This window comes from Mesocricetus auratus, unplaced genomic scaffold (genome assembly GCF_017639785.1).
Source record: "Mesocricetus auratus isolate SY011 unplaced genomic scaffold, BCM_Maur_2.0 Super-Scaffold_100018, whole genome shotgun sequence".
In the NCBI taxonomy this organism is placed as follows: Eukaryota; Metazoa; Chordata; class Mammalia; order Rodentia; family Cricetidae; genus Mesocricetus; species Mesocricetus auratus.
In genome coordinates, this window is record NW_024429199.1 from 22,950,601 (window position 1) to 22,963,427 (window position 12,827).

The 12,827-nt window shown below is 43.4% G+C and overlaps 1 protein-coding gene across 1 annotated transcript in view; it reads right to left on the reverse strand.

Moving 5' to 3' along the window:
• Positions 1-11,702, reverse strand: part of Moxd1 (monooxygenase DBH like 1) — a 73,442-nt gene extending 61,740 nt beyond the window's left edge. The window contains exon 1 of the mRNA XM_005065806.4: positions 11,371-11,702. Within this exon, the coding sequence (XP_005065863.1) occupies positions 11,371-11,634 (264 nt within the window). The 5' untranslated portion in view covers positions 11,635-11,702. The remainder of the gene's footprint in view (positions 1-11,370) is intronic.
• Between the last annotated feature and the right edge of the window lie 1,125 nt (positions 11,703-12,827).

The window sequence follows — 12,827 nt, forward strand, 5'->3', positions numbered from 1 at the left end:
GGATAATGGGGGGATTGGGGGTGGGCACAGGAGGAGGGGAGGGAAAGGGAGAGGGACCTGGAACTGACTTGTGAAGCAACCTTGTTTCTAATCTAAATTTAAACTTAAAAATAAATTTAAAAAATTAAAAATAAAATAAAAGTAATATGAGGTTTTCTAGGGGCTAAATCTTCCTCTATCCATCTCTTGGATTATCTGAAAGCATATGTGTGGAGAGAGGTTCTCTACAGCATCAGGCTGTAGCTGGAAGCTAAATCTTAGGGAACCCTAATCCTGGCTGACACTTAGCAGGCTTTCTATCAAGCACATTCCTGTCACATGCGTGTGCACGCCTGGGAGTGCTTGGATATCCTTTTTTAGGTGCCATCCACCCTTAAAACTCTCCAATGAGGCTCAGCCGGCTTTCCACAACACCCCTACAGTTTCCGCGTCTCCAGCTTTTTTCCCTTGGTTCCAGAGACCAAAACTCCAGCCCTCCTGCTTTTGAGGCCAGCACTTAATTGCCTAATCCATCGTCTCTTCAGGTCTTCAGAAGTATCTCTAAGAGATGACCACATAGTACTGAACACTTGCAGTTTTATGTTTATGGAAATATGTTGGCCTCTAGTCACTAATAGTTTGAACAGTCACTCCGCAACTGCTGGAAGTTTGTCCTAAGACTTCCTCACAATTTACTAGCCAAGCTCTCTATCTGTATAATTAGTAAATGCCTTTTTCCCAAGCTGAACACCTGGGATACTTGTCTCCATGTGGCCTTCTAACTGTTCCCACAATTCACTACTGAATCATTATAGTCATATCTCTCATTTATAGGATTCTGCATGTAACACACTGCTAAGAACTTTAATGTCTATGTTGTTTAATCCTCACAAAATCCAGAGCTAAAGAACATGGTCTACCTTCTGCACAAAAGGAAGCTGCCACTTAGAGAGAGGTAAGGGATTGCCAAGGCCACACAAGAAACAACAGGAGGCATGGCTGAGCTCACAGTCAGTCTGGAAGATTCCCTGCTCTTAGCTACACTCAGCCATCTTTCTTGAGGTCCTGCCAAGAGTGTGGAATTGTTCCTGGTACCTTAGGGAGGTTTGGCAGCACGTACACAGCATTCAACCTACAATGTTCCATCCATTCCCTAATAAGAAACTAATTATCCATCACCCCTGTACCTCTTCTCCTCTCCCTCTGCAAGGATAGCTCGAGGGCGTTTTCACGGCTCTTGCAGATTGGAGGAGGGAAGGGAGTGGTATCTATTTATGTAATGAGAAACACTAGAGAATATTTCCAAATACAAAAGAAAACATTACTGTTAAGTCTAATCAAATGTTTCCAGTCAGAACCCTTCTCTTGGTGAAATTATAGACCTGGGGCATCCAATTAATAATGAAAGAAATGAGGTAGCCTGTGGCAGCACATACCATACATTTTACACTGGTGCTTAGAAACACAGCAGCTGGTAGAGGTTGGTATAAAGTGCATAGTTATAAAGAGGGCTGTGGGACCGAAGGAAAGACTCCTTGCTAGGCATATCTTCAAGCGTGCTTCTACTCAAAGGGTAAGAGTTGCTGTTCTTGCACAGCATGTAAATTTGAGGAAATACTTAGAACTATATACAGATTCATTAAATGCATCTCAGGCCCACTTTGAGGAGTATCGGTATTAGCTGCTCTTTGAATTTCTAGTAGAAGTCTGCACTGAAAACATCTGGCCCTGGGATTTTTTTGGTTGAGAGACTAGGATGACTCCAACTAAGAATATAAGCAATAGGGGAAAGGCTATTTTAAATGCTCTTCTTCTATGATGAGATTGATGAGTACCTTATATGCCATCCTAGAGCTTTCATCCAGTAGCTGTGGAAACAGAAGCAGAGACCCACAGCTAAGTACTGAGCCGAATTCCTGTAATACAGTTGTAGAGAGGGAGGAGTGATAAGCAAAGGGGTCAAGACCATGCTGGGAAACCCACAGAAACAGTTGACCTGTACAAGAGGGAGCTCATGGACCCCAGACCGACAGCTTGGAAACCAGCATAAGACGGAACCAGGTCCCCTTCACGTGGGTGTCAGTTAGGAGACCTGGGCAGTCTACGGGGCCCCTGGTAATGGAACAGAATTTATACCTAGTGTATGAATGGACATTGGTATCCCATTCCCCATAGAGGGACACTCTCTCAGCCTAGACACATGGGGGAGGGCTTAGGCCCTGCCCCAAATGGTGTGACAGACTTTGATGATCCCCCATAGAAGGCCTCACCCTTTCTATGGGCAGAAGAGGGATGGGGCAGGGGTTGGTGGATGGCATGGGAGAATGGGACGGAGAGGGAACTGGGATTGATATATAAAATAAGATTGTTTCTAATTTAAATTTAATAAAAGGAAAAATGCATCTCAGAAGTATTCCCATGCTAAGAAAAACCGCCTGGTGTTTCATTTTAAAACATAGTGTTAAACTACTATGCTGGTGTTAGCCAATCAAATGGTCTCTGTGAAATGGCTTTGTATGAACTCTTCTGCCTGGAATCTCCCAATGACTGCAAGTTGATTTCCATGATTTCTATTACAGAGCCTAACCACAGAAAGTCAACAGTTAGATGACTTGCTTTCATACTGGAATCACCTCAGGCATCTGAAATATGCCTTCACTGTACCTATAAGTTATCTTCAGCAGTTATGGGTGGGTAGAGAAGGGTCCCTAGGCACTGGAAATTGTGGTGGGAGTGTCTTTGCAAGTGTGTGTACTCGTGTATAAAGACCAGAGGAAAGCTTCCTGTGTCGTTCCTCAAGACTGGTCACCTCATTTTCTGAGACAAGATCTCACACTGGAATGTAGTGGTCACAGACTAGGTGATGTTGACTGACCTGCAAGTCTCTGGGACACTCCGGTTTCCACTTCCCCAGAGCCAGGATTAGTATCTTACCATGCCTGACTTTTTCACATGAGTTCCGAGGAACAAACTCAAGTACTCGACATGGGAAGGCAAGTACTTGACCAATTGACTATGTCCCCTGTCACTGGCAGACATTTTGAAAGAACCAAAACACTTCATTTTTGATGTGGAACTAGATGATACCCTTTCTAGTTCTCGGTTATCTGCTAGCCTTATCATAGCTCTATAATATGCCATAACATGAATCCCTCTCTGTTCTGGGCCACCATGGCATCCAGTATCCATATGATGGCATTGGCCACCAGTTCCCTTGTTGTGGTAGTTTGAATGTAATTGGCTACCATAATCTTATTGGGGTGGCACTATTAGGATGTGTGGCTTTGTTGGAGTGGGTATGGTCTTGTTGAATGAAGTGTGTAATTGTGGGAGTGGGCTTTGAGTTTCCTAAGCTCAGGATACTGCCCAGTGTCTCAGTCGACTTCCTGTTCCCTGAAAGATGTAAGACTCTCAGCTACTACTCCAGCACCACATCTGTCTGCATGCTGCCACTGCTTCCATCATGATGACAATGGACTGAATCTCTGGACTGTAAGCTGCCATCTCAGTTAAATGTTTTCCTTTGTAAGAGTAACCATGGTCATGGTGTCTTTTCACAGCAATAGAAACCCTAAGACATTTGTGTAAGTGGGTTTCAGTTCATGACATTTGCAGAGATATTTTTAATTCTTTCTGTTATTATAATATAATTATATCACTTCCCCCTCCATTTCCTTCCTCCATAGCTTCCCATATACTCTTCCTTGCTCAGAGAAAGACTTTTTTAAAAGCAGAAATTCAGAACTCTTCTAAGAAATGGATATTCCTAAGTTTTCATATAAAATGTCATATAAAAAGATGAAACTTTCTCAAGCACATGCTATTTTGTTGATGTAACTTCTCAAAGGTTCTTAACTCTGATTTCACTCCATCAGCTAGAACAAACAAAGAGAAGCTCTGACATAACACCATCTCTAGAGCTTGGAAGACTCCCAATAAGCATACTCATTACCTCTGTGATGTCAGTGCTGATGCCCATATGTTCAGATATCAATTTTTTTATTATTGCAAATAGCTTCTATGGCATCTTTGTCTTTAATTGTTTTGTTTTTAATTTTTTGATATATATTTTAACAAATGTATATATTTATTCTACATCCTGGCTGCAGTTTCCCCTCCATCCTCTCCTCCTAGCCCCCCCCCACCCCATGCCCTCTGCATAAAGGGCAAATTCATTGCATTTCCTCCAGGTAGACAGTTTCCTACATTCAAGATCTTATGAGTTCTTTATTCATGTTCAATATTGCCTTCTTCCTGATACATGATATCTGGAATTGGGAACACTATGACCAACTGCCAACCAAAAGACAGTCCTCAGCACTCAGGGTGCTTGTTTCCTCCTGGTTGGGTTTGTTAGCATCATGGTGTGAGTCAGACACACAGCCACACATTTTGACATCCCTCCATTAGAGTTCTCTGCACAACATTTCTCACTTTAATAATTGTTTGTTTATGGAAACGGCTATACCAAAACATAAATTCTTAAGACTCCTGATGCCATCTGGTTCTATGGTGTCCCATGACCCTCCCACCCCAGCATCTACGCCTGTCAATCAATAGTGCCTGAATGGAAGAATTTGCAGCCCAACATCCTCTGCCTATAGGTGAGTCCTTCCATGAATCATCTGTATGAAAACCACAGGTGATTTCCAGGATGTGTAACCTGGAACCCAAGGTTTAACATAAGATATTGGCCTCACATGGGCCATTTGAGAGTTATATGGACAGTAATCTAAAAGACTTATCACAATGAAGGGCATAAAAATCCTAACATAGAAATGCATGTATGTGGTGTTTCAAATGGAATAAATATAGTAAGAGAAATACTTCACAGCACATGTTCTTTTGCTGTTTAGAAAAAGTAAGTAGGATATGTTTTTGAGGAAACTGTTATGGAAGAATAAATGGCATCAAACCAGCATTCGGAAGAAATGATTATAGGCTTTGGATCTACATGACCTCCAAAAAGTCACTTAACAATTACCTAAGACCATACTTTCTTCACCTACAAAATGGGGAGAAAAGTATGTGGGACAAGAAGTTGGAAAGGAAGCCATCAAAATCTGAACTCTTAAAAGGCAATGATTAAATTTATAAGCCACCAACATTTAACCTGCAAAAGTCGTGAAAAGGCCATATAAGTTTGGAGCATACTGGATGAACACACAATCAAACAATGCTTTCTTAATAAATTATTTATTTATATTGCATTCAAACTGACGATCCCAGGACCACAGTCAATAAAGTTATATTTTGCTAGTTTTTTTATTAGGGAACAGGAGAGGTGTGTGTAGGCAGAGGAGGTATGTGTAGGGAAGAGGAGAAGGGTAGGCCAGAGGACAACTTTGGGGAGTAATCGTCTCTTTCCACCACATGGGTTCTAGATATTGAACTCAGGTCATCAGGCTTGGCGGCAAGCATGTTTATTGAACCAGGTACCCTGCAATTCCTTTTGCAACAGCCTTTTCTCATATGCTTGCTGTTTGCTGTCCTTCAAATGGATTTATTTTTACTCTAGAATTTAGCAAGTTAAAAAAAGATATAAAATTGAAGCTGGGTGTGTGGTGGATGCCTTTAATCCCAGCAATTGAAAGTCAGATCTCTTAATTCAAGGCCAGCTGGTCTACATAGTGAATTCCAGGATGGCCAGGGCTACATAGAGAGACCATGTTTCAAAAAATAAAACAAATGGAAAATTCTGGAAAAAATTATGATTTATGTGTTACTTTCTATAGTCATGTTACATGCTCTGTGATTTATTTCTCCCACAGAAACAAGGCAGTTAAATACACACACACACACACACACACACACACACAATACAAATTTGGAAAAAGTTTCCTAAAGAAATTATTTTATTATTATTATTGTCATTATTATTATTACTCATGGATCAAACATTTCCAGAAGCACAGTAGTGCATAATGAATTTGTCTCTTTCTGTGAGTAACTTTAATAAGGCCCTTTTACAAACTATGAATCAATCAGTCACCATTCATTTTCTTTGAAGTGGACTCTAGCCTCTCCATCCAAGATTCCCAAAATCTGACTTCAGTAGCCCAAAGCCTTGAACTCTGTTTGTCAGTTCAGGTGCATTATTTCCTTGGCTGTGAGATCAGCTTGTTTCCCCAGGCAAATTGTGAAATCTCCTATTCTTGCCAGGAGAAGTACACAGCTTCCAGGTGAAGACCATCATCTTGCAATTGAACAGTGGGACATGTGTCCTTGTTCATAATACCCAGAGAAAGCAGCTTGGAAAGGTCCCTTCCTCATCTGTTAATTGGGGATGGGTGCATCATCCCAAGATTTATAAATATCTCTTAAGGAAACTGCAGCTGAGTAGTGTCAGGCTTGCACACTTTCAATTTGCTTTGCCAATGTTGCTTTTGTTGCAGTTGGCTGGTGTGAGCTTAAAAAGAGGCATGTCGCTAACCACAAAGAATGCTTACTGTTTTCTGTGATTTTAGATCACTTGCAGGCACTTCCTCAGTGAGGGGCCCTGCAGCAATTACCCAGATGCTCAAGACACTGCTCCACACAGAAAGGCTTCAGTTTGTGAATGGGCCAACAAGCAAGACTACCACAAATGATGACATATGTGCCGGGCTCCATTCATTGGTGATGTCTATATCCCCTTAGCAAGGGTGAATCCATTTTTGTGCAAATCAAGGGCACACCCAACAATGACGCTCTCTTCTCTCTCACACACAAACTGGGCATTCATCAGCTGGATTTCTGCCTTCGAATGGGCACTCACAGGGTTTGGATGGGGGTGGAGCTGTTGTGTCAAAGGGGCAAAGCACAAGGGAGGGACAGGAATCCATCACAGAAATGAGAGTTGGGCTGATTCAATGAGGCAAATGCTGTGGCTGTGAGACACCAGTTGGAAAGGACAGAGTGTTTCCCACCCAGCCTGGGTCCTGCTGTGAAAGACAGAATAGGAAATGACCTGGCCAGCACCCCACTGGGGATATTTCCATGAGTGTTAACCGTCCAGTTCATCCCTCCTACATTTTATCCTGTAGATTCCCCCCAAGGCTGACTTCCCTTCACAGCAATTCCTCCCTCCTTTCCTCCCCATTTTGACTGTAGCTGGTTGGATACAATTGACAACACCTCTGCAGAGGGTCAGAGAATGGGCAAAGTAAATTTCAATAGCAGGTCTCTTGGGCTAGGTGTTGTTCATTCTTTTCTTTGTTTGTTTTGAAACAGCATCTTATTAAGTATCCCAGACTGGTTTCAGCCATGGGGGTCCTCCTGCCTCAGCCTCTCTGATGCTGGAATTACAGATGTGTGCCACCATGCTGAGCCTCAGCTATAGCTTTAAGAGTTATTAAACCTGTTGCTTTGCTGACTCACAGGAATCCAGATTTTTATTTATTTATTTATTTGTTTATTTATTTTTAAACCTCTGCAAGTCAGCCAGCAAATGTTACACTGTCATCTATACATAGTCCTTTTGGGTCTAAGCTGAATAAATGATCGGTGACCATAAAATCAAATACACAAAAACAGGGTTGCCAAAGTTCAGGAATCTTATATCAGAGAGTAGGTACATAGAGTGGGATCTGAGTGGTTAAACAGGGCACTGAGTAAGTTACCTACAGTTTACTAATTCCTCCTGGTGTTTGGAGGTGGGCATGAAAACAATGAAGAGAAGAAACGGTCAATGAATGGACATTGCCTCCTAATGTAAGTAATGTCAAAGTGGAGTTACGTAAGCATACTTAAGTGTTTAAAGGGATTGTGGTGAAGGAAGGTGGTGAGTGGGGAATCGGTGTGATAGAGCAAATTTTACAAAAATAGCCACAGTAATATATTCCATTGTCGAGATGGGATCTATACTCTCTTCTGACCCTATGAGCCTGTGTCAGCAGCACAAAATCATAAAAGTCTATACATATTCAATTTCTACGTGGGTCTCTAGGGATGCCCAATCTGAGACCAGCCACCATGATGTGAGGAGGTCAAGCAGTCGTGTGGAGAGGCCACAGTCGACACCACAGAACCGACTGAGTGAGGCCCCAGCCAATAGTCAACCTCAAACCCAGGCAGGCATAAAGGTGAGTAAGCCTGCAGACACTTCTAACCACATGCCTTAGAGTTGACACGAAGGGGAGAAGAGCAGCTGCTCCCACCAAGCCCTGCTCAAATCACCTAGTTTTGAACAAAATAACGGTGATTGTGTCAAACTACTGTGTTTGTGAGCAGTTTTTTAATGTAAGAATAAACAGTCCAAATAACGGCCACAACCCCAGATACTGGAATTATTTCCTGGAACAGAATAAAGCACTCTAAATGGGAACTGAACTTGACTTTCTGCCTCCCATGGATTTTCATACTTTGGGTTGACAACTTATTCAACTTAGTTTTTCTTTTTTTCCTTCTTGGTCCAAGATCACATCATCTGTAAGATAGACCCCAGCTGAAACTGTACACGTATGCACACTTTGTGCACAGTGCTGTGTACAGACTTGAGTGGGAAGCAGTACTGATGAGTCAGAAGTACACACACACACACACACACACACACACACACACGCACGCACGCACGCACACACACTGGATTTCCATCTTCTCTCTAAAACAAAACAAACAAACACTCTGGCAGTGCTGGATTTGTGCTCCCCTGAATATGTAACTCACAGAAACTCTGGCTTTCTAGCACGCCTCAGTTGTTGTGTGCTCTGCCTATTCTCCTCAAGCATGTGCTATGTTTAGGCTGCTGCCTTCTTGATTTCTCTAAGACTTTGGGTTTCTGGCATCTATTAAGCCAAAAATTCTCTGCCTGGTTGGTTAGAAATTACTGAGTCATACCAGAGTCAACACCCGTCTGCAAAGATGAGTTTAAAGATAACTTAAAAAATAAAAATAAGAACGTTAGGAAATCCAAAGTTTAATATTAAAATTAAATTTTAAAAAAGCCTAAAACATAAGGGGAAATCCAAAAAAGTGAAATGACTGACATGTCAACTTAGGTAAATCACGAAGTCTGATGCCATTGTCCATACATACACTAATGCCCCCAGGAACCAATGCTTTTTGTGTCACTGTTCCATGCAAAGCTGTTCTCCCTGGAAGCAAAATTGCATAAAATCCAAAGTCTACTAATAAAATCATATACACTTCAGTGAACAAGCATGTTATGGTTTGGGTATAGTTACTTAAGATACACTTATCATACCACTGTATAGGAAATCTTAAATAAGCATCTAGGGAGAAGGATCCATTTCAAGCATTAGAAAATGTAGTCTCCCACCCTGCATTACTGGCTATAAATTAAAATATTTCTCTTTATCAATGTTAATATTATTAACCTTTCACCTTAATAAAGAGGTTTTAATAGGTTTTTGCCAGTTAACGGGCTAATAAAATAGCATGTACCCTGAGAATCAGTAGGATCTCTAAGAACATGGAGTGATAAAGGATATCAGTCAAATAAGAAACTGAGTTGCCCTTAATATGAAAACAAAGAACACATTTCTGGACCAACAGAAAGTATAAAAATGCTGTTTCTTGTTCTTTACATATACAGTGTCCAATTTTATTTATCTCACAGTAGCATGTACCTGTTGTTTTAACAAAATTTCAAAGTTTCAAAATTAATCTGAAGAATGCTTAATTCTTATACAATCTTAGAACAGCCACCCCAAGACGGAAATAACCTGTGGCTTAGCACGATGTTTGTGATGGGTCCATTATGGCAAGTTGAGTCAGGATTCTTGCCTCTGACTTTCATTTGATATCTAACTGTGTGGGCTTTCTAGAAATGTTGTTTCTTTGGAAAAGTAGTGTTGGGTTAACCTATAAAGTGTGTACTATTGCTATTATAAAACAAGATGCCTCATGCCTCCTTCTATGTCCTATTCAGGGTCATTATAGTCTACAAAAACAGCTTTTTAAAAAACTTAACTGCTGCCAGGTGGTGGTGGTGCATGCCTTTGAGGCAGAGGCAGGTGGATCTTTGTGAGTTTGAGTCCAGCCTGGTATACAGAGTTCCCAGGCAGCCTCCAAAGCTACAGAGAAACCCCATTTCAAAAACAAAACAAAACGAAACAATGAAAAACTCAGCTGCAATAGGTATTAAAATTGTCTCAGATCATAGAAAACAAAAGCAGTTGACTAGTAAGGCCTGTGCCTGGCATGAAATCCTTAGCTATCAAGTTTCATATCTAAGATGATGCCGCAGCAGAAAATTTACATGTGGGGAAGTCCTCACTGTGAACCTCATCAAGCGTTATTCTATCACAATTGCATAGTACTTACATGTGGAGGAAGCGATGGATTTGGGATAAATAAACACACAATGGAGTGGCTTAGAAATTTGCATTGCTGTCACTTTATTTCTAGCCAAAGTCAGGGCCACAACTGAATCTAAAATGTAAGGGCACTTCAGTCAGTATGCTATGAAAACCCGGCTTAGAAGTGGGGAGAAATTTCTGAGTCATACACGTTGAAATCCATGTAGGGAGTATTCATAGGAAGACAGTGTGAGAAGAGTGAGTTTTCAGAAAACCCAGGGCGGTCTCAGATGGAAGTTGGCTCCTGACAGTACACACACACACACACACACACACACACACACACACACACACACACACACGCACGTGTATCTCCACTACGACCCAGAAGTTGTCCAGTAGCAAAGGAGCATCACTATCCAGGAATCTGAACCACAGAATCATTCCTGTTCACACACCTTTCACCACATATAAAGATGCCCATAGCAGGTAGCATCTATCACGGCTCCCCTCTCCTCCAGCGCCCCACATCCCGAGCAAATGGGCAGCAGGCAAATCAAATGAACTTTATTGCTTATAACAGTGGAAAACCTATCCCTGATTAGGGAATTCTCCTCGGAGACTCTGGGCTGTGAAGGTGGTTAAACCTGACTTCCCCAACAGCTATCAATAACAAAACTTCCTTAAACTGCTCCTTTGGACCCTTCATTCATGTTGTAGTAAATGTTGATCCCGCTCCTGGGGCGCCCAAAATCAACCACTAGAGACTTTCTGCAATTCCCAACCCTAAACAGCAAAATCACCAAGTGCATCTCTCCCTTCCTCTCAATCTCGAGGAGTGGAAGAGAATGCGGAATGCCTGGAGGGTGCGCGGTGGTCTGTTAAGTGAGGCACTGGGATGCGACAGCGTCCCAAGGAGGAAAAGTTCCTGGGATGGAACTGCAAGGGGCTTAGGCAGAGACCTCAGGGCGGGCGCGAGTGATCCTAAGGCAAAAGGCGGCAGCAAAGGCGAGAGGGAGTCACTACTCTTAGCCCGGTGTCAGCCTCGCACTTGAGTGGACTCCGCTGCCCATCCATTCTTGCACAGCGCTCCCGGGGTGAGAAGGGACGATCGCAGCTCAGGGAGGTCCTCCAAAGGACTCGAGCTTACCTGGAGATAGGGCCGCCCGCGCGCTACGCCGCCCACCACGATATCTGCCGCGGCCATGGTCCCCGTGGGCGAGAAGCCGAAGCCCACGTAGCCGGTCGTGCGCACCTCCAGGCGGAAGGCCAGCCGTCCACCCTGGCGGCCCCAGCGCAGCCAGTACTTGCCCTCTGGGTCGAGGACCGTGCCGTGCGGGTACCAGCGACCCGAGCTCCCCGCAGCCGTCGCGGGGAGCAGGGCCCACAGCACCAGCAACCTCCAGCCACCCATCCTCCTGTCCCGCCGCACCTGGGCTGCAGCCACTTGGGGGCGAAGACCCGCACCGCAACCGGAGCCCAGCTTGGGACCGCCCCGGGGCTGGCCGTGCCCGCCCGTTGTCCCCGCCCCGCTGGCGCCGGGTCCTACCAGGAGACTCCCTCACCTCTCTTCAGGCATCCACCTGCTGCCACTGAACATCCTCGAAGTCTGGGCTGCGAGAATGGGAATGCAAGGAGCTTCCATGAAGAAGCAGAGAGAAGGGGACCTGTCCCGGTAGATGGAAAAAGGGAAGAAAGGACTTCAACTGCAGCCTGGGAGGGACTTGGGGGAAAGAATTGGAAAGTGATGGGAAAGAAGGAAAGCATCCTGTTAGGACCAAAGGAGAGATGCTGAGTCTGGGGTGGGGTGGAAAGTGAAAGCACACACACACACACACACACACACACACACACACACACACGTGCACACAAACATGAATGGACACCCATGGAAACTGCACAATCTGCATCTTGGCTGAGGACTTGCTCAGCCAGGGCACCTAGCAATATCTGCCCTCCAAAGAAGGCACAGCTCACCCCCACCCCCTTTCTTCAATCTTGCCTCCTGGGGCCGCGGGGACAAGTGCTTGCTTAGGAGCTTTCCCTCTGGATTTGATTTGGCTTGATTTGGTTGTGAAGGGATGACTTCTGCCTACTCGTCGGAAGAATAGGTTAAGGTCAACTTCCCTTTCAGATCCTTTACCCTGATGGTTTCAGTTCTGGCCATGGGCATGTTCATCGGAAGTCTTGTTTGGTTTGTTTGTCTTCGAACACATCATTCCTGCATTCCAGATGCTCAGGATGCTCAGTACTCGTATCGGGGATGAATTAGATCCCTTAAAGCAAATCCTAGCTTCACTTCAAAAAAATACAAGGGTAGGAATACAGATAAAGCATCATTGCTCTGGGTTTGGAGATGCTCACACCAAGTGTACTTCTTATTCTCTCCATGAATGTTAGATGTCAGCTCTGTAAGAAGGAATCAAGCACATTTCCATTTGAAAACCAAATCACATATATATGAAGCTAATTATCTAGTTTGGAGCTTAGGTTGTGGAAAATTTCAAAATACTGAAACTAGAGCTCTGATTAAGAAATGAAATAAAATTTTGCAGCAGGAGAAATAACCATATACACATTTTACTTCTTTATACAAATATTGACTAG